A 21,609-nucleotide genomic window follows, 5' to 3' on the forward strand; every position below is an offset into this window, starting at 1 on the left:
CCTGCATTAAATTCCACCAGCCCATTTTTACAGATCCTGCTGCAAGCCACGATCGTCCACTACACCCCCAGTCTTGGTGTCATCCACAAATTTGCTGATCCCGTTTACCACATTATCATCCGGATCGCTGGTTTAGATGACAAACGACAACAGACCCAGCGCCCAGTCCTGCAGCACACCACCGGTCAGAGAGGTAACCATGTGTACTACCACTCTCTGGCTTCTCCCACAAAGGCAATGTCCAGTCCAGTTTACTACCTCATCATGAATACCAGTAGTTCCCCTCTGGTTCCAGATGTGGAGGCAGAATCTCAGCTGTTCACTTCACAGCAGGCACAGCCGGCCGTGCGCTGGCAGAAGTAGTGTATTTGACATGTTCAAAGCCTCAGATAAAGTCCCTCCTTCCTCAGCTAATTCACCTCCCCCTCCCCCTGCAGTTTACCACAAACATTCATCCTGTTCTTTTTGCAAAGACACTGCGGGTTGTAGAATCTTACAGGGGTGGCATGTGAGCATAATGCTATTAAGGCGCTAATGATCGGGGTTCAATTCCCACTGCTGTCTGTGAGAAACTTGTACATTCACCCCGTGACCATGTGGGTTTCCTCCAGGTGTTCTGGTTTCCTCCCACAGTCCAAAAGCATACGGGTCAGTAGGTTCATTGGTCACATGGGTGTAATGCTATGTTGGCACCGGCCCCCCACCTCACAAGGTGTTTCATTCAAATTACGCCTGACAAATCAGTTTATTCATTTATTAATTAAGGTACAGTGCAGAATCGGCCTTCCGGCCCTCAAGCCACACCATCCAGCAATCCCCTGATTTAACCCTGGCCTAATCACTGGACAATTAACCTACCAACTGGTAGGTCTGGACTGTGGGAGGAAACCGAAGCACCCGGAGGAAACCCACACGGTCATGGGGAGAACGTACAAACTCCTTACAGACAGCGGCGGGAATTGAACCCTGGTCACTGAGTTTGTAAAACATTACATTGCCACCCTAGAAACTACATCTTGAATTCACTTCTCAAACTAAACAGGAATTGAGGGGTGCTCTGGTTTCCTCCCACAGTCCAAAGACATATGGATTAGGGCTAGCAAGTTGTGGGGTGGGTGTACTATGTTGGCCCAGAGTGTGAAGGTGCTTGCAGGCTGTCCCCAGCAGATTCTCAAACTGTTTTGGTCGTTGGCGCAGATCTATGTTTTGATGTACGTGCGACCAATTAAGCAAATTTACTCTTCTGATAGAATGCGTTGGTCTCCCCTCTCGCTGTGGAAGGAGTGACATCTCTCTCTCCCTTGCTCGTGAGAAAGGGAGGGAACCTGAGGCATGTTGAAGTGCTGGGTTATGGATTGTAGATTTTGATGCACCTAGGTCACGGTCTCTTTGGGGGCTTTGCTGTTGCTTGCTCGGAGGTGGTGAGTGGGGGGGGCTGCTGATATTTTGCTGCTTGAGGGGGATGGGTTTGGAGTTCTGCCATTCACTCTTTGGGGTTTTCATATGTTTTGTGGATGTCTGTGAAGAGTAAGTTTTATGTTGTATACGGTATACATGCTCTGATATTAAATGGAACTATTGAATTTTATAATCCACATGATGAGGGAGGAGGGGGGTGAGTTTTAAAAGAAAATTGTCCAAAGAGTAACTTGCCTCTTTTACTCTCCCTCTCCCCCAACCACCACTGTAGATGAATACGTGGCCTCATCGTCCAGATCGCACAATCTTACTACCTCTTCATCTCCGCCCCTCTGCACCACGACAGCCTCGCTGGAAGCCCCCCGGCTTCCGTCTGTGCAGAGCGCGACGCCCCTGCACCCCACCAAGCTGGTGATCAAGCACGCGGGGGGCTCTCCCTCGGTGTCGTGGGCACGGGTCCCACCCCCCCAGGACGGAGACGACGACACCCTGCGAGCTCGCAGCCGGCCGCCCCCCATCAAGACCTACGAGGCCAGGAGCCGCATCGGCCTGAAGCTGAAGATTAAGCAGGAGGCCGGGCTGAGCAAGGTGGTGCACAACACGGCGCTGGACCCCGTGCACCAGCCCGCCAGCTCCGTCACTCCTGGGGCCGAATGTCCGGCGGCCACGGTGCGCCAGATGAACGGGAGCCTGGAGCACTCCTCCCCGTCACCCACCTCGGCCAACCTCTGCAAGCTGCCGCCCAGGAGGAGCCCTCGGGAAGGCGGAACGCCTCTCCCCTCTGACCGGACTGCGGCAGACCCCTCACCACCGCCGCCGGTAGCACCCCCGAAGCCGGAGGACAGCAGGAGGGAGGGACCGCCCAGGGGAGAGGCGCCGGCCAGGAGCGTGATCGCCAGCTGTAAGCCCAGGACTGCCCGGGGGAGCAGGCCGGAGACGGACAGCAGGAAGTCTCGGACACACACACATCCTCCCCCGCCCGCTGTGGCTTCTGCCGGTGCCCAGCCGGAGGAGCTCCCCGGGGGGAAGGCGGCAGACGGCATGGACGGGCTGGCCGGCGTCCAGGGAGAGCTGGTACGTGGCATTCTGAAAGCGGAGCCCCCCGACGGCTCCTGGGAGCTCGCCCTCCCACCCCCCAAGAGGACCAAGTCAGAGTCGTTAGACATGGACAACGCCAGCTTCTCCAGCGACAGCCCTCAGGACGACACCCTGACCGAACACTTGCAGAGTGCCATCGACAGCATCCTGAACCTGCGGCAGCCACAGTCGTCTCTCGCTCAGAACCCCGTCTCGTCTCCCTACCACTCCTCGGAGATCAACTCCTCGCCCTTCTCTCCCGCCCCGCACCCCGACAGCTACCTTGCCCCCAATCGCAACGGAGGCCTCGGAGCGAGGACTTACACCAGATGACTCCGGCCAGCGATCCCTTCCGTTGCTGGTGTGTCAGCTGAGCTGTGCCAAGCGCAGTGCATTACAGAGATGGTATCCCTTTATGTGAACCTACCTTTGTGGTATTACGTAAACACTGCATCCACGAGAACAGACCCTGCTCGACACGGCCTTGAGGCAATTTTTAACATTAGCAAAAGATGCAGTGACGAACCTCTAGTGAGATGGCCGACTCTTGTTGAAGCTAGCGCCTTTTACAGCAGGTTGGTTGGAGATTGTGCCGGTGACATTTTGGCAAGAGGTAACCTAAAGGTGTAGGACATGAAGGGGGATGATTTCAAACAGCTAACTAGATGATTGACCAATGTACCTTAACCAAAAACATACAAACACACACACACGCTCTCGCACACGCACACACACACACACAAATCCACGCTCTAAAGGTTTGGAGTCTTCCTCTGAGTGTGCACGGGCCATCCTAAACTCGGCATTGAGTTGGCAGAATTGGTGGGGCTCAAAGTGCCTGGTACCACGAGGGAGATGGCATCTCCTTCCACTGGTTCCTGTCTCCTGCGGCGCTGCGGTCCCCTCCACCTCACCCCCCTTTTGCCAGCCAAGGAGATCGTAACCAGGGGTTGGGTCCAGCCGTGATCAAGTTGCCTGTCGGACGTGGGTGCTGCTGTGCCATCTCACTTCCTTTCCATCTGTCCTTCCAACACTCAAGAACTTTTCTTTCCAGCATCAACCCTGGTTAAGTCCTCTCTTCATGACTCCAGCTCCCCTTCTTGGAGGTGGCTGGTCCTGAGAAGGTTTGAAGAAGAATCCTCAGTATTGCCACAGAAAGGTGAGGGACGGTGGAAGTGTCCCATGTGTTACTTCCTCATCTCAAAGCCTCCGCTTTTAACGATCCCCTTGTTATCTCTCTGGAGTTCACATATCTGCCAACGAACCTTGTGTTTGTCCCCATGATCCCGTTGGTTGCTGGGTGTGTCCATCCTCTCAGTCACGCTCCCTAGAGTCCCTGTCATTGGTCAAGCAGTTCCTACATCTTCAGTACAATCCCTATTGTATCTGCTATTGGCTATCTGAACTACCTACCCTCAGTCACTATGTGGACTGGTTATCTGTTGAAAGTGAGTGTGGGCTCACAGTCACATCAATGTGAAGGTGTTTGTGCCTGGTGGAAATTTTCAGGGGGAAGGGGGAACAAAAGTTATCAAACACCCACCCCAACCATTCTCCAGAGTAGTGAGCTCACCTTCAGTACTGACCAACTTCAGGACACACCATCCCAAACTAGCTCAGTCACAAAGTATTTGCAGGCGGTCTGTCTGGCTTGGAGGTCAAGTGCATAGAGGTGACGTTGAACTGCGCCTCTTGTCACAGGTCAGAGAAAACGGGCCAGTAGCTGTCGTATTACACATCCAGGCCAGCCTCTGTGTACCTGAGCCGCTAATGCAGTCGCAAACTCTGCCAATTCATTTTGCTAGTGAGAGGTTACGAGGAGGCAGTGACTGGGGAGCACATGAAGGCATTAAAATCGATATTAATGTCCAGGTTCTGCCTGATGTGGAAAGCAGCTATTGTTAAATTAAAATTGTAACCGGGTCTGTGTGTATATTGGGGCAAAATGTTTGGGTATTTTGGAGAAGTCCAACCAATCTATGGGAGAGGGAAGGTGACAAGCTGTTGGGCTTCATTGGACTGGGATGTAGCAGAGTGGGATAGGAAATGAGTGATGAGTAGAAAGGAGGGGTTCCGAGAGGAATCTGAGTGAAAATGCCGCTGGCACCTTTCTGCCCATGTGCTTAGTATCTGCGCCCAAGAACTAAGTGGCTTGTAGCTGTAATTCTGGGCAGGGAGACTGAAGCGGGTAACTATGGTATTTTTATTTTTTTAACAAATTATGCAGTACTTTGTTTTTGTTGTTTTGAGGAGTGATATTGGCCCGGACAGAAATCAGAGACCCCTCTGCCCTGGCAGCACATCTACACTGCGGGACCATCTCCTGTACCCGAATGGGCTGGGTTACACTCTCTGTTGTACTGCCAGTAGTTAACGTGGGGTGGGATGAGGAGGAGAGTAGGCCCCAGTCTCGGTTTTGCCCCGTGGACGAGCAGAGGGAGGTGATCCACTTCCTGTAAGTTTGTCTGTCTAATGCGATGTTGATCAGAGATCGGTAATTTCTGGGAGAGCAGGTTGGGTGCAGAAATGTTGCAAAATTTTGATTCACAAACAGGGAGTGCAGCAGTTCCTATTTCCTGTGTGTGTGCGTGTCTATCCCCTTTCAGTCTCTGTTTCTCCTTCTCTATCCCTCTGTCTGTGTGTGTGTGTGTGTCTCTCTCTCTGTTTCTGTCTCTCACTCTGTCTTTCAGTGTCCTTCACTGTCTTTTGGTCTCTGTGTCTCCTCACTCTTTCTGTCTCTCTCTGTCTCCATCTCCATCCCCCTCCCCCCCTCTCTTGCCCCCCCCCCCCTCCATATTTCTCTCTCTGTCTCTTTCAGTCTCTGATCTGGAACTGCCTCTCACATGGGAATTGTGTACAAACGCTCCCTCTACGAAACTGGAATGTGTCCTGCAGTTGTGAATCTCTCGGTGACAAATTTTAGAATCCATTTGGGATCCTTGATGGAATAACACCAAGCGCCACTGACCTGATGCATGTCCACTCTCAGCCCCACAGTGCTGACCGTGTGTTCTGTATTTTGAAAGGAAAATTGGAGAAGATTTTTAAATGTTATGTTTGCTAAAAGAAGGAATATTAGTTCAGATGATTTGCCAAGGAGAAGAAGGCAGTCATAATGATTGCAGATGACGCTTTTGAAATTTTGGGCTTTGCAGATTCTCTTCAAAAGTATTTTTCAAATGGAGGAGGGACAAGAGTTTTGATTTGGATCCAGTGATGAACTCCCCCCCCCCCCCCCCCCCCATTGCAATTTCCGGAATGTACCATTGTGAATATTAATTTGTTTTTGCACTTGTGAGTGGGCATCGCTTTATATTGTGCCAACAGGGAACGTACATTTCTTAGAAATAACAAGCAAAAAAAATCTTCCAAATTCTGTTTTATTTTCTACTTGAATGAGATTTTTAAAAATGTATATTTTTGTTTTTTTTTAAATGTCTAACTTCCAGCAGTATCTAGTGGGGTTTGTATCTTTGCAGAGTCGCAGAACATTTAAGCAGTGTTTTTTCTCTGTGGGTGAGCCAATTCCCTTGTTTGGCATTAACCGTTGATGGTGAGTGCCAGTGGGTTGTGGAGCTGTAGTTGTGGATTGTACTCACCTTGGCTTGCCCTGGTTCAGTCTCTGAGTGTTAACCCATGTGGCTGCAAGTGCTTGAGATGCAGAGGGTGATCAGGATTCAAGGCCAAATTGAGATTTCTCTGCAAAATAAAGAGCAGTATTTTAAATTGTCTACTTTTTGGGCTTGTAGTGGCATGCAGCAGATCTCCACAGAAAGAGTCCCATCATTTGATCATCACCAGAGTCCCTCATGATCCAGAGATGCCTTTTAGTTAATCCTGTATCCCTGTCTGGATCCAGTTCTGTCACCCTCACTGGGTTGACACGGGATGAAACCTCCAAAGGTCCCCTACACCTGAGTTTTAAAAAGTCACCCATTACCCCCCTCCCATAGCTTACTTCCAAATAGCCTCCACTTATCCGGAGATTATCCTGGACCCCAGCTTGAGGAATGTCCCTTCCTCTCCAGTCCTGCCTCTCAGTCTCAGAATCTCGAGTGTCTCCAAGAGATCGTCCCCTCTCCCTTCTCCCCACAGTGGGGGGGGGGGCGGATGGGAGGCTCAGTAAGGGTCAGTCACATCGCCCTCTCCGGATGTGGATTTTGGAGTGACTTGCTTCAGACCTGTCCATGGTCCCCTTCTTGGGCTCACCATCCAGACCTGCTCGTGAAGGTGAGTGGGGGAGAGTGGACCTCGTTTGATGTCCCCTGCCCCAATCACTCACTTCACCCCAATCTTGGCTGCCGGATTAAGTGGCCCTCTTTGGTCCTGTTTGGTATTTCTTGCCACTTTCCCACACCATCACTGTCTTCTGTCCCTTCCTCCAATTTGCCTCACTGACTGACTCCCTGGGGAATTGGGGGTGGGAGTGTGTAGAGGGAGCATCACTGTGTCTAACCCATCTGTTCACTGCCCTAGGAGGACTTGGATGTATGTGTGTAATCCCCACCCGGATGTGTGTGTGTGTGTGTGACTCCCGCCCCCCACCCCGGACACGTGCGTGTGTGTATAATCCCTGCCCAACAGTAGGTTCTATAGAACGTTTCTTCTAGAATTATAATTGGGTGCAATCTCTCCCCTTGGGCTCTGGGGAAGATTTTCGCTGCATCTAGGTTGGTCTTGTGATGATAGTAGGCCTCTCGGTTTCTCAGTTCACACAAGCAAACCAAGAAAGAAGTGGTTGGGGTACTGAGGAGGGGGATAGGGATGGAGGAGTGAGGACCAGATTTGTGATTGGAAGTTGCACACAACATATTACAGGTGCTTAGCTGGTCAGGGCATCATCTGTGAAGATGATGGGTCAAGATCCTTCATCAGAATGGTTGATACTGACACACAGATGCTGACTGACCTGCTAAGCATTTTTTTTACGTTGTGCTCTGGATTCCAGCATCTACAGCTGCTGGCATCTCAATCTACAGTCCTGAAGTTCAAGGTGTGAAATGGCACCAATCTGGAGTTCATGGTGTGAACTTCCCCAAATTGAGATGTCTGCCTTGGAAATAATAGATTGCTGAGGCCATCGTAAATTTGACAAAACTTACTGTTCCGCCTCCCTACAGTCTAGTGGTCACTGCTGTTCTCTCCTTGTTTCTATTTATAGTTGGCAGCTTCTCCAACCCGTTGTAAATTCAGCGCTACCTCCAGCTAGAAACCCCCCCCCCCCCCGGGCTCAGTGTGTTCTCAGATGGATCACCCTCCCCCCTCCATCGTCGCCACCCTTGTTTGGAAACCGGACGCAGTGACGAGTACTGACTCCACCAGCCCGTTTGCATCAGTGATTCTTGGCGTGGCCCACTCGCCTTGTCTGCTGGGGATTAGTTTGAGGCTTAGTTACCCTTTCTTTCCGTCGTTACTTGTCCCGTTCTTCACCCTTCCTTTGGTCTCTGTCGTGTGGGACACGCCGGGCCCCGGAAGAGCGGTCGCTGGGCGGAGGAGGGGGTCAGCACTGCGGGCGAGAGAGGTGGGTGACAGCCGTGAGGTGGCTGCTTCGGGTCAAACCTGGTGCCTAGAATAAATGATGTGACTTCTGGACAGGGGCTGTCAGTTTGAAACAGCCGTTTTTCTGTGTTAGCTCCCAGTGTGTGTGTGTGTGTACGTGAGAGAGAGGGGAGGGGGTTACCCTCCGTACTGGAGACCCCTTGCCCTGCCAGTGCCAATTATCCCTGCCCTTCCAGCTGCTGGCTGCCTGGGTATTTTCCGAGATGCAGTCCCATTTTCAGGAGGCGAAATGATTTTAATTTCACCTTGAAACCACGCTGAACAAAAGAGTTAAAAAAGATGCCAGTGAACATTGATTGCACAGACCCTGCCGTGAACAAAGGCCTCGCCTTTCCAATTGCCCCATCCCCTGGAGACCTGAGGGATGGGGGGGGGGGGGTTATCAATTGGGATTGACCGAGGCCTCTCCAAGTATTTCCCGGGGAGAAAGGGGGTGGGTTTAGTGGGTGGGGGAGAGGGGAGAAAGGAGGCGTGTCGCCACTTTCTGCCCGTTCTTTACCTGCAGACCAAGATGATTGTGTATATATCATACTGAAGATCTCATTTTTGTTATACTGTTTAAAGAAGTTTTTTTTAAAGAGGTTATTTTCAGCAGAATGTTCTGGAGCCTTAACATTGAGCATCAGAGAAAAATCGGTCACGTGTCAGTGATGAATGGCGACACGCAGTCTTTTGGTGTCCAACTCCGCTGTATAGGCAAAATCTACTCTGACGAGTGAACATTTTTGTATACATTTATATTAAACTATTTATTAAAGAAAATGTTTTGTAATAAACGGTGAAATCTTAAAAGAAGCTCATACTGGCCTCGTTGTTCTGTCACTGCTCGCCCACTCTTAGTCTGCTTGGGGAGGGGAGACCTGAGCCTTCATGGGTCTTGTATCGTTGTGGGGATGGGACAGAGAGGGTCCTAACTCATTGTCCTTTTCCCTCACCACCCCCGCTGCCCATTCCACTACTGTCCTGAGGGGTTCTAATACCCTTCCTGATTGGCTGAACCAGCTAAAATGTAAATCAAAAACTAATCTCTCCTACCTACACAATGTCCATATCCCTCCATCTTCCTCACTTCCATGTGCCTATCCAAACGTCTCTTAAAAGTTTCTAATGCATTGCCTCTACCACCTTATCAGGCAGCGCATCTCCCTCTTCCACCCCCACTCCCTCTCACTTAACCCTCACCTCACATTCAATGCATACCCTCTGTTATTAGCCATTTCTACACGAACGATTCGGCAGGAAATCTAGAGCAATACGCACACAATACTGGAGGAACTCAGCAGGTCAGGCAGCATCTATGGAGAAGATCAAACAATTGACGTTTCGGGCCAAGATCCATCATCAGGCCTCACCACTTAACTTATCTGTGCCCTTTTCAGCCAGTCCTTTCTCCCACACTCCCGATTGGCCATGGCCAATTATCTGCACTAAAGTAAATCATATGAGTCACTCGCAATCCTCGAAGCAGCGCCTTGCGGTCGGCGGCTATCCTCCTCCCCAGACTCTGCGGGCCACAACGCGCAAAGGTAACCTGCTCCGGAAAGCAGTGCAGCCGGTGTGACAGACAGGAATGTTTTGATGCTCACGTCTAGAGTCACAGTGCCCTCTGCTGGTGTAAGTGGAATAGAGTAGGAACTCGGCATTGGAGGGCTCTTCGGCCCATCAAGCTCATTCCTCCAGATGTGGAGGTTCCCAACCTTTTTTTTTATTCCATGGACTGATACCATCAAGTAAAGGGTCTCTGGACCCCAGGTTGGGAACCCGTGGTCCTGTGAAGAATAGTCTCCCCGCTCATTAGCCTAGCCCCATGATTTTCCGCCCCCTTTCACCCGTCACCAATAACTTAACCAAACCAATCATAAAATGTTACCATAAGACTTTAGACAGGCAGACGAATTTTAGAAAAATGGAGGGCTATATGGCAGGAAAGGGTTAGATTTGATCTTAAAGTGGTTAAAAGATCGGCACAACGTCATAGGCCTAAGACATAGTATAATTAGACCATTCAGCCCATCAAGTCTGCACCGCCATTTCATTGTGGCTGATTTTTTTTCCTATTCGACCCGATGGAATTGAATTCAGGTAGTTTAATCGAGGATGCACTGTTGGGAAGGGCGGTGTCTGCGTTCCGAACTTGTTAACCCCCGGGCGGTGTCTGGCCGAGCCAATGCAGAGAATAGCGGAGGATCAGAGATATTGACGAGGGTTTCAAGTCACAGGAGTGGAATTAGGCCATTCTGTCCATTGAGACTACACCATTACATCGTGGCTCTCAACCCCAATCTCCTGCCTTCTCCCCGTAACCTTTGACGCCCTAACTAATCAAGAACCTATCACCCTCCGCTTTAAAAATACTCAATAACTTGGGCTCCACAGCCGTCTGTGGTAACGAATTCCACACCCAGTGGCTAAAGAAATTCCTCCTCATTTCCGTTCTAAATGGACGTCTCGTCTATTCTGAATCTATGCCCTCTGGTCCTAGACTCGCCCACCATGGGAAACATCCACTCTATTGATGCATTTCAATATTCGATAGGTTTCAATAAGATCACCCCCCACCCCCCCACCACCACCACCAACTTATTCTTCGGAACTCCAGTGAATACAGGCCCGGAGCCATCAAACACTCCTCGTACGTTAACCGGCCTCGTTCTCCGGAAGCTCCTCTGGACCCTCTCCAATGCCAGCCTTAGATAAGGCACGTTGGTGGGCTGAGAAAGAACAGCGACTCTCCTGTGCACTGATTGGTTTTAATAGTTACTGATAGTCGTTAACTGGATTCTAAATGCTTCGGGAATTTACGGGGGTGGGACTGGAGACGCCCCCAGTGCCTCGGGTGGGATCCTGTCTGTGGGGTACACCCGCCATCTCACCTGGCGCCTGTAAATTCGCCCCGGTGTGTGAACCAGCGCTGGAACAGGTTACGGGGAGGATTGGTTGGAAATGGGCTTGTTTTATGAGCTGGCATAAGTTCGATGGGCCGAATGGAAATGTAAACTCACTATGATATTCTACCATCATGAGCTGCATATTTTATCTCCCCGCTCCACCTTACCCTTTGTGAAGGGTCTCTGGTTACCGCCCCCTCCCCGGTAATATTATCCCCAAACCCTCTCCCCCCGTAGGGAATCTGCAGGAGATCCCCCGAGTGTGATGCCGGTCTCCTCCCTGGAATTAGCCCCTCGCCCTCTGGTCATCAGTCCTGGAGAAACCCCGAACGTCCACTGACCATTTTCCTCCATAGACGCTGCCCGACCTGCTGAGTTCCTCCAGCGTTGTGCGTGTGTTGCTCCGGATTCCCAGCATCTGCAGATTCTCTTGTCTTTTTGTGTTCTGAATCCGAGATTCCCCCGGGCATCTCTCGTTCCAATATCGGCACCAGCTACTCGTGGCTCCGGCGACCAACCCAAATCCTCCCCGTCTCTGTGCGGCGCTTCGCTGCACAGTGCTGCGCTCCCTCTGAACCGCCCCTCTCGGTCCAGATTGCTGCGCTCCCTCAAACCCTCTCTCCCTCTGAGCCATTCCCGCACACTGCGGCGATCCCTCCGCACTGCCCCCTCCCCTCACCGCCTCTATCGGCATCTCTCCACAACCTGCCCTCCCTCCCGTCCACTGCTGGACGCTTCCTCTGCAAGTACCCCCCAGCCATTCCGGGACTCCCCCCTTCTACGCCCCTCCGACGGCGCTGGCGCTCCCTCTACACTAGAATCCTCGGCACTAGGGGGCGTGAGGTTGATGCAGGTCTGGGAAAATTACAACGGCGAGGGGGAGGGTTTCCTGTGGCCTCTGGGAGGGGTTCTGTCCCAGTCTCCGTCCAGAGCCTGCCCGATCTCTCAGCCACTCTCAGGGGGGGAAAAGAAAACCTTCGGAAAACTCTCCGCAGAAGTTTCGCGGGAGCGAGAAGCCGCCGGGTGGAGGGGGGGGTTTGCGCTCTCGGGAAGATCTCGCCATCTCTTCCCCCTTTCGCCGGGGGCTGACATTCCTGTGGGCGAATCTCCAGCAGAAGGAAGGGAACCATGTTCAGTTGGATGAAGAAGAACGAGAAGAAGACCCCCGAGGTGATTCACACCGTGACCGAGGGACTGAAGCGGCTCTACAAGAACAAACTCCTGCCGCTGGAGGAGTTCTACCGCTTCCATGACTTCCACTCGCCCTCCCTGGAGGACGCGGACTTCGACAACAAGCCCATGATCCTGGTGGTGGGGCAGTACTCCACCGGGAAGACCACCTTCATCCAGTACCTGCTGGAAGAGGACTTCCCCGGGAGCAGGGTAGGACCCGAGCCCACCACCGACTCCTTCATCGCCGTCATGCACGGGGACGTGGAGAGCGTTATCCCGGGGAACGCGCTGATGGTGGATCCCAACAAACCCTTCCGAAAGCTCAATCCCTTCGGCAACTCCTTTCTCAACAGGTGAGAGGCTGCACCCCTCCCCGACCTGCCCTCTCCTACCCCCACCTGCACCCTCCCCCTAGTACACCCCTCTCTCCCCTCGCACCTCCATCACCCCATGCTGTTGTAGTGCGTCGCTGGACACAGTAGGATCCCAGGAGGTGCAGCTCCAGTGGTAATTCCTAAGCCCCGGGGTTGGTCCCCCCTTGGAAAGAGTGGCCTCGGCATCCTCCCCGCCCCGTCTTAGAGAGGTGAGGGAGCTTGGCTTCACAGCTTTGCTGGAGGTGAAGCATTCCCTCAGTGTAGAGCTCCCTCCCTGTCGCTCGCCTTCTCCTTCTGGCTGTCCCTCAGTGCCACATTCTCTCACTGCAGCTCCCCCTCTTCCCCCCCCCCCCCTTGGAGTGGTGCTTCCTCATTTCCACTCTCTCAGTGTGGAGCTCCCTCACTGTGGAGCTCCCTCACAACAGCATTCTCTCTGTGGCTCTCTCAGTGTGGAGCTCCCTCACTGTGAACCTCCCTCACAACAGCATTCCCTCTGTGGCTCTCTCAGTGTGGAGCTCCCTCACTGTGGAGCTCCCTCACTGCAACATTCTCTCTGTGGCTCTCTCTCTGTGGCTCTCCCTCACTGTGAACCTCCCTCACAACAGCATTCCCTCTGTGGCTCTCTCAGTGTGGAGCTCCCTCACTGTGGAGCTCCCTCACAACAGCATTCCCTCTGTGGCTCTCTCTCAGTGTGACGCACACCCAGCATCACAGTCCCTCGGTGGGGCACCAGCTAACGTTTTCCAACTGGAAATGTTTGGTAGTGGTTTGCCCCTCCCCTCCCCTCCCACCCCCCCGGCCGAGAGTGTGGAAATGGGAACCCAGCCAAGGAGTTGCATAAAGGACGCACGAGGGGCAAGGGAGGAGCTAATGCTGGCACGAGCAGGAAGGGCAGAATGGCGTTGTGTGTCTGTGATTGCGGTTCTGTAGGGTGTGGGTCCTGTTAGACCTGGTCACACCCCCCGGTAACCCTCAGCACCGTTTGCTGTGCAGTCGGGATCAGCTAATCTCGGGTAAGATGGAGAAACGTGTGCAAGTCCTGTCCTGCTCGAATAGCTGGCCCACACTGACTTTGGCTCGGACCCATCGGACTGGATTACAGGGGGAGAGACTGGCAGGCTGGGACCTCACTAGAGCAGGGCATGGGTGAACTTGGAGGGGGAAACGGTTACACCTTAAACAACACACACACACACATCACACACACACAAAATACAGAGGCACTCAGCAGGTCAGGCAGTGCCGATGGAAATGAATAAGCATTTCGGGCTGAGACCCTTCTTCAGGACTGGAAAGGAAGGGGGAAGACGGTAGAATGGAAAGGTGTGTGTGTGGGGCGGGGGGAGGAGGCTATCTGGAAGGTGATAGGTGAAGCCAGGTGGGTGGGAAAGGTCAAGGGCTGGAGAAGAAAGAATCAGATGGGAGCATTTCCTTCACTGAACGCGTGTAGGCAACAAACCGGTGTGGTATTTTGATAACTGTATTTCAATATAATTGCTTTATTTTCTAATCCTGTGTATTTTATACGTAAGGCCATAAGGTATAGGAGCAGAATTAGGCCATTTGGCCCATCTAGTCTGCGTCCCCATTTCATCATGGCTGATCCATTTTCCCTCTCAGTCCCAATCTCCTGCCTTCTCCCTGTATCCCTTCACGCCCTGAATAATTAAGAATCTGTCGACCTCTGACTCAGTCTCCACAGCCGCCTGTGGCAACGAATTCCACAGATTCACCGCCCTCCTGGCTAAGGGGAGTTCCTCCTCATCTCCATTCTAAAAGGACGCCCCTCTCTTCCGAGGTGGTGTCCTCTGGTCTTAGATTCCCCCATCATGGGAAACATCCTCTCCACATCCGCTGTATCGAGGCCTTTCAATGTTCTATAGGTTTCAATGAGGTCACCACTCGTTCGTCTGAGTTCCAGAGCGTACAAGCTCACAGCCATCAAATGCCCCTCGTGTGACCAGCCTTTCAATCCCCAAATCATTTCTGTGAACCTCCGTTGAACCTTCTCCATTGTCAGTGAATCCTTTCTTGGATAAGGGGCCCAAAACTGCTCACAATACTCCCAAGTGAGGCCTCTCCAGTGCTTTGTAAAGCCTCAACACTATTCTGAGGAGGGGTCTGTAGGCTTCCCCGGACTGCCAGAAGGGTCCGTGGCATAAAGGCGGTTAAGCAGGCCTGCGTTGGAGCTGGGAGACTGAGGTGTGTAAGATCACAGTGGGTGTAAATAGGAGGATGATGCTGTTTCTTTCCCCGGGGTTGGGGAGACGAGGATTTCCAGTAGTAATGCGATCTCCAGTCGAGTTAGATGTTCTCGTAAGGGGGTGTTTACTGGTGGGTCCTCAGTGGTTGTCGAGGCCGATCGGGGATCCATATAATTCAATTCAGTTGAAGTATAATTGGCATTCAACCATACATGAGTACAGCCAAACGAGACAGCGTTAACAGCCAAGGTACAAAACACAGTACCAACAGTCACACACAGCACAAAGCACTCATAGCATATACAAGATAACAAGCACACGTATGATATCAGTGAAATACAGCCACGCAAAATAAAACCCTGAGTCTGTGAACGCCGCAGAAATCTGCAGTCGAGGACAGTACGGCTTGTCTTCTGCTGAGTGAACACTGGGGGGCAGCACCGAGTCCAGCCTGGACACTGCGACACACTGGTCAAGAATGAGTGGTGGCCGAGGGTAGTGTTTGGGTCTTTAGTTGTTCAGTCTCTCCTTTGGCAGCGGCTGCTTGTCCTCCGCGGTACAGCGGAGGTTGCTCACGGCTCCCTCTTGGACTGGTGTATCTATTGAGTGCAACACTTGCCCAGTTTTTGGAGGTAATGTTGGATTTCTTCAGGCTGATTTCGATGTCAGCTTTGAAGTGTTTCCTGTGGTCACCGGGGAGAGCTAGAGGGCACGGGTGAAAGGTGAGAGGGGAAGAGACTTGATAGAAACCCGCGGGGCAGTTCTTTCCCCCCCCCCCCCACAGAGGGAGGGCTGTGTGTGGGGTGAGCTGCCAGAGATGGTGGTTGAGGTAAGTAGAATGACAATGTTTAAAGGACAATCAGACAGATGTGGAGTTGTATGAGAGGTTGGTGAGGCCTAATTTGGTGTGTTGTATGAGGTTTTGGTCACCTACCTTCAGGAAAGATGTAAATAAGGTTGAAAGGGGCCAGGTTGATACCCTGGAACATAGAAGTTTGAGGGGATAGATAGAGGTATATTTGGGGTATAGATAGGATACATGCAAGCAGGCTTTTTCCACTGAGGTTGGGTGGGTTAAAGGTGAAAAGTTTAAGGGGAACATGAGGGTAAACGTCTTCACTCAGACGGGGTGAGAGAGTGGTTCGAGTTGCCAGTGCAAGTGGTACATGTGAGCTCGATTTTTAACTTTTAAGCAGATTTTGGATAGGTACATGCAATGACAGGGTTTTGGAGGGGCTACTGTCCTGGTGCAGATCGATGGGAGTAGGCAGTTTAAATGGGTCAGCATGGACTAGATGGGCCAAAGGGCCTGTGTCTGTGCTGTCCTATGACTCTAGGCCAGGCACAAGGTTTAGAGCAGAGGTTCCCGACCTTTTCTATGCCATGGACCAACACCATTAATCGAGTGGTCCATGGGCCCAGGTTGGGAGCCTGGTTTGGAAGGATATGGGCAATCACAGGGAAACTATTCCGGCTTGGTGGAGAGTGGGGAGACATACTTGCTGCCCAAGAGAACGCACACAAAGTGCTGGAGGAGCTCAGCATCTGTGAAGGTGTTTTGGGCTGAGATCCCTCATCATGTCAGCTCTTTATTCCCCTCAGTAGATGCTGCCTGACCTACTGAGTTCCTCCAGCATCTTGTGTGTGTTTCTCTGCAATGCCAGCATCTGTAGAATCTCTCGTGTTGTTTGGTTAGAATGAACTAGGTGGGCTGAGGGGCCATTCCTTGCTGTACGATTCCGTGACTCTGAGGAGCTTGGTGAAAGTGTCTCTCAGGCCAGCCTTGGCGAGAGCAAATCAGAATCGGGTTTAATATCATCGGCATGTGTCGTGAAATTGTTAACTTTGCAGCAACTGTACAAGCAATGCAGGATAAATACAGAAAAAAATCGATTACAGTGAGTATATAAGTATATTAAATAGTTAAATTAAGTAAGTAGTGCAAAAAGAGAGGAAAAAAAAGTGAGGTAGTGTTCATGGGTTCAATGTCCATTCAGAAATCTGATGGCAGAGGGGAAGAAGCTGTTCCTGAATCGCTGAGTGTGTGTCTTCAGGCTCCTGTACCTCCTCCCTCAAGGTAGCAATGAGAACAAGGCATGACCTGGGTGATGAGGCTCCTAATTCTACAAGTTTACAGTCCTGTGCGGTAGCCACCCCTTACGTGACGGTGATGCAGCCTGTTAGAATGCTCAGCACAGTACATCTGCAGAGCTTTTAGAGAGTCAGTGTTCGCACACCCACACCATTGCCAGAAGTTAATACGCTTCAAGTGGGGTTTTGTACAACCATTTATAGAAGAGTCACTGAATTCCACAGCACGACAGACAAATCAGCCCTCCACAAGAGCTGACAATTATGCCCTTCCTTTTTTTTTATTAACTCTGACTCTTTTTTTTCCATTTCAAATATTTATGCACTTAGAAAGTTCTTGTTGAAACAGGTCCCGCAGTGATCTCAGCCCGCGCTAAGCAGAAATTCACCTTGGCCTCTGTTTTCCATTAATAATTGCTCATGCCATTGGAAACGATTGCTCCCAGGGTTTAGGCAGCTCCTCACAGCCTCCCCTGCTCCGCCGGAAGACGTTCTCAGAAGGTGCTTCAGCAGCTGAGCGACGAAAAGGCAAATATTTGCATTTGATCAGAGCTGAGAGTGGTGACGTGGTGGGTGGGGGGGGGGGGCGCGTGAGAGTTGGGTTGGAAGAAGTCTAGTTTCAGCCTAAGGCAGGCAAAAGGACTGATTGGACTGCTCTACTAGGATGCAATCTGGATCTGATGGGCTGAGTGGCCTCCTACTGTGTTGTGATAAATAGCAACTCACCACCGTTCATCAGAAAGGTTAAAACACAAGAGGTTTCTGCAGACGCTGGAAATCCAGACCCGCACACACACAAAACACTGGAGGAACTCAGCAGGTCGGGCAGCGTCTATGGAGGGGGGATAAGCAGTCGACAGTTCAGGCTGAGAATGCAATGGGTTTCAATTTAATACCGGAGAAATGAAAACAATATACATCCTGATTCTTTTTCTTCACAAACATCCATAAAAACAGAGAAGTGCCCCAGAGAATGAATGACAGTTAAACGGTAGAACCCCAAGGCCTCCCCCCAGCTCCCCCTCCCACACACAAGCAGTAGGAAGTCAATGACACCCCTACACTCACAAAAAAGCACTGGCACCCCCCACCGAGCACTCAGGCATTCAGCAAAGCATCAGTAAAGACACGGACTTGCAGTACCCCAAAGACAACTCGTTCACCCGGTAATTTGACATACCACATTCTCTCTCTCTAGAGGTGTCCCCGTCTCACAGCGAGAGGGGAGACATAAACGTCTCTGATTTATGATGTTAAAAGTCTGTTGCATGGCTTTTTCCGAGCTCTGCGCTCAGAGAGTGGGCCCCAGAAAGGCTCAGGTCCCCGGACACGCAAACCCCGGCAGCTAACCCCCTGCTCCTGATGTTCCGTGTTCTCCCGCGACGCCTCAGTCAGGGGCACCGGCCTAGAATCAGCCCGTTTCCAGGGCCGCGAGAATCTGGCACCCTGAAGTCTCCAGGCCCCGTCCTTGGCTATCGAAGTGGCCGGTCGTGAGGCCCCGAGAGTGGGTTCCATTCCCGTAAAGAACTCCAGGTCAGGGTCTTCAAAAGAAACCTGAAAAGGAAATAAAATATCAAAGGTAGGAAGAATGGTGTTTGTGTTAAATGAGAAATCAATAAATAAGTTAGTTTTAAAATCTTAAATCTTTAAACTTTCTTCTGACCAGTTCACCTGGCCACTCAGAGACCGACCCCTCCTTCAAGGGGCAGGAATTACCCTGACTGGAAGTGGGGAGGGTGACCATCCAGCTGGAGCTACAGGAGCCTCAGGTCCCACACCACCAGGTTCAGGAACAGTTATTACCCCTCAACCATCAGGCTCCTGAACCAGTGTGGATAACTTCACTCACCACAATGAGCCTCAGGTCCCACACCACCAGGTTCAGGAACAGTTATTACCCCACAACGATCAGACTCCTGAACCAGTGTGGATAACGTCACTCACCACAATGAGCCTCAGGTCCCACACCACCAGGTTCAGGAACAATTATTACCCCTCAACCATCAGGCTCCTGAACCAGTGTGGATAACTTCACTCACCACAGTGAGCCTCAGGTCCCACACCACCAGGTTCAGGAACAGTTATTACCCCACAACCATCAGGCTCCTGAACCAGTGTGGATAACTTCACTCACCTCAACAGTGAACTGATTTTACAATCTACGGACTCGCTTTCAAGAACTCTACAGCTCATGTTCTCAGTGTTATTTTATTTATCTTACTGTTTTTTTAAATTTTCTTTTCGTATTTGCAGGATGTGTTGTCTTTGCACGTTGGTCGTTTGTCAGTCTTTGTGTGCAGATTTTCATTGATTCTGTTGTATTTCTTTGTATCTACTATAAATGCCAACAAAAAAACTGAATGGTGACATATAGCAAACACGAGGAAATCTGCAGATGCTGGAAATTCAAACAACACACACAAAATGCTGGTGGAACACAGCAGGTCAGGCAGCATCTATAGGGAGAAGCACTGTCGACGTTTCGGGCCGAGACCCTTCATCAGGACTAACTGAAAGGAGGGATACTAAGAGATTTGAAAGTAGTAGGGGGAGGGGGAAATGCAAAATGATAGGAGAAGACCGGAGGGGGAGGGATGAAGCTAAGAGCTGGAAAGATGATTGACGAAAGTGATTCAGAGCTGGAGAAGGGAAAGGATCATGGGACAGGAGGCCTTGGGAGAAAGAAAGGGGGATGGGAGCACCAGAGGGACATGGAGAACAGGCACAGTGATGGGCAGAGAGAGAGAAAAAAAACAAACAACTAAATATGTCAGGGATGGGGTAAGAAGGGGAGGAGGGGCATTAACAGAAGTTAGAGAAATCAATGTTCATGCCATCAGGTTGGAGGCTACCCAGCCGGTATATAAGGTGTTGTTCCTCCAACCTGAGTGTGGCTTCATCTTGACAGTAGAGGAGGCCGTGGATAGACATATCAGAATGGGAATGGGACGTGGAATTAAAATGTGTGGCCACTGGGAGATTCTGCTTTCTCTGGCGGACAGAGCGTAGGTGTTCAGTGAAACAGTCTCCCAGTCTGCGTTGGGTCTCACCAATATATAAAAGGCCACACAGGGAGCACCGGACGCAGTATACCACACCAGCTGACTCACAGGTGAAGTGTCGCCTCACTTGGAAGGACTGTCTGGGGCCCTGAATGGTGGTGAGGGAGGAAGTGTAAGGGCAGGTGTAGCACTTGTTCCACTTACAAGGATAAGTGCCAGGAGGGAGATCGGTGGGAAGGGATGGAGGGGTCGAATGGACAAGGGAGTCGCGTAGGGAGCGATCCCTGCGGAAAGCAGAAAGGGGGGGAGGGAAAGATGTGCTTGCTAGTGGGATCCCGTTGGAGGTGGCGGAAGTTACGGAGAATTATACGTTGGACCTGGAGGCTGGTTGGGTGGTAGGTGAGGACACGGGGAGCCCTATCCCGAGTGGGGTGGCGGGCGGATGGGGTGAGGGCACGGAGAGAACGTACAAACTCCTTACAGGCAGTGGTGGGAATTGAACTGGGGTCACCTGTACTGTAAGGAGTCATGCTTACCACTGTCCTACCCTACCGCCATCTGCGTGGTCACGCTGACCTTGCAGACAGCGGCAGGACTGGAAGCTTATTCGTCTGATCGCTGTCGTTGTAAAGCGTTACGCTAGCTGCTACGATACCGTGCTGACCTGTTCTGCAGTTCCTCTTGGTTCCGTGGCTAGAATTCCTCAACAGGGTTCGGGTGGACCCCCGGGGTTCAGGGGGTGTGTGGTGCTCCGGGTAAACCATCTCCTCTGGCCGGAGTCTGCACGTGCTCCCTCCACAGTCTGTGACCACGGGGAACTCCAGATGCTTGACCTCTGTTCCCTGCCACCAGAGGGGATCATCAGTCAGATGGAGAAAGGGGCTCGAGGATGGTGGCAAAGCCCAGGTCAGGCTTAGGAGGAGCCAGCACATTGAGAACCTTGGGTCCGTGTGCTCTGTGTGTGCAGAGGTCCTGTGTAAGAGAGGTTTTTTTCTCTTCCCAGACCACCCTGCCGGTAATCCATTTCCCAGACCACCCTGCCGGTTATCCATTTCCCAGACCACCCTGCCGGTTATCCACCACCCAGACCACCCTGCCGGTTATCCATTTCCCAGACAACCCTGCCGGTTATCCACTTCCCAGACCACCCTGCCGGTTATCCATTTCCCAGACCACCCTGCCGGTTATCCGCTTCCCAGACCACCCTGCCGGTTATCCGCTTCCCAGACCACCCTGCCGGTTATCCATTTCCCAGACCACCCTGCCGGTTATCCACTTCCCAGACCACCCTGCCGGTTATCCATTTCCCAGACCACCCTGCCGGTTATCCATTTCCCAGACCACCCTGCCGGTTATCCACTACCCAGACCACCCTGCCGGTTATCCACTTCCCAGACCACCCTGCCGGTTATCCACTACCCAGACCACCCTGCCGGTTATCCACTTCCCAGACCACCCTGCCGGTTATCCACCACCCAGACCACCCTGCCGGTAATCCATTTCCCAGACCACCCTGCCGGTTATCCACTTCCCAGACCACCCTGCCGGTTATCCACTTCCCAGACCACCCTGCCGGTTATCCATTTCACAGACCACCCTGCCGGTTATCCATTTCCCAGACCACCCTGCCGGTTATCCACTACCCAGACCACCCTGCCGGTTATCCATTTCCCAGACCACCCTGCCGGTTATCCACCACCCAGACCACCCTGCCGGTTATCCACTACCCAGACCACCCTGCCGGTTATCCACTTCCCAGACCACCCTGCCCGTTATCCATTTCCCAGACCACCCTGCCGGTTATCCACTTCCCAGACCACCC

The 21,609-nt window shown here is 51.9% G+C and overlaps 2 protein-coding genes across 7 annotated transcripts in view; both read left to right on the forward strand.

Annotated features, from left to right (window-relative positions):
- LOC140737333 (BRD4-interacting chromatin-remodeling complex-associated protein-like) overlaps positions 1-8,850 on the forward strand; it is a 161,617-nt gene extending 152,767 nt beyond the window's left edge. For 5 of the 6 annotated variants that reach the window (XM_073063769.1, XM_073063771.1, XM_073063772.1 and 2 more), the window contains one exon: positions 1,691-8,850. In XM_073063769.1, coding sequence (XP_072919870.1) covers positions 1,691-2,829 — 1,139 coding nt within the window. In that variant the 3' untranslated portion in view covers positions 2,830-8,850. The remainder of the gene's footprint in view (positions 1-1,690) is intronic. The other variant, XR_012101107.1, reaches the window with a different exon arrangement.
- Positions 8,851-11,819: 2,969 nt separating this feature from the next.
- Positions 11,820-21,609, forward strand: part of LOC140737334 (EH domain-containing protein 2-like) — a 78,134-nt gene continuing 68,344 nt past the window's right edge. The window contains exon 1 of the mRNA XM_073063774.1: positions 11,820-12,469. Coding sequence (XP_072919875.1) covers positions 12,072-12,469 — 398 coding nt within the window. The 5' untranslated portion in view covers positions 11,820-12,071. The remainder of the gene's footprint in view (positions 12,470-21,609) is intronic.

This window comes from Hemitrygon akajei, chromosome 12 (assembly GCF_048418815.1).
Source record: "Hemitrygon akajei chromosome 12, sHemAka1.3, whole genome shotgun sequence".
NCBI classification, from domain to species: Eukaryota; Metazoa; Chordata; class Chondrichthyes; order Myliobatiformes; family Dasyatidae; genus Hemitrygon; species Hemitrygon akajei.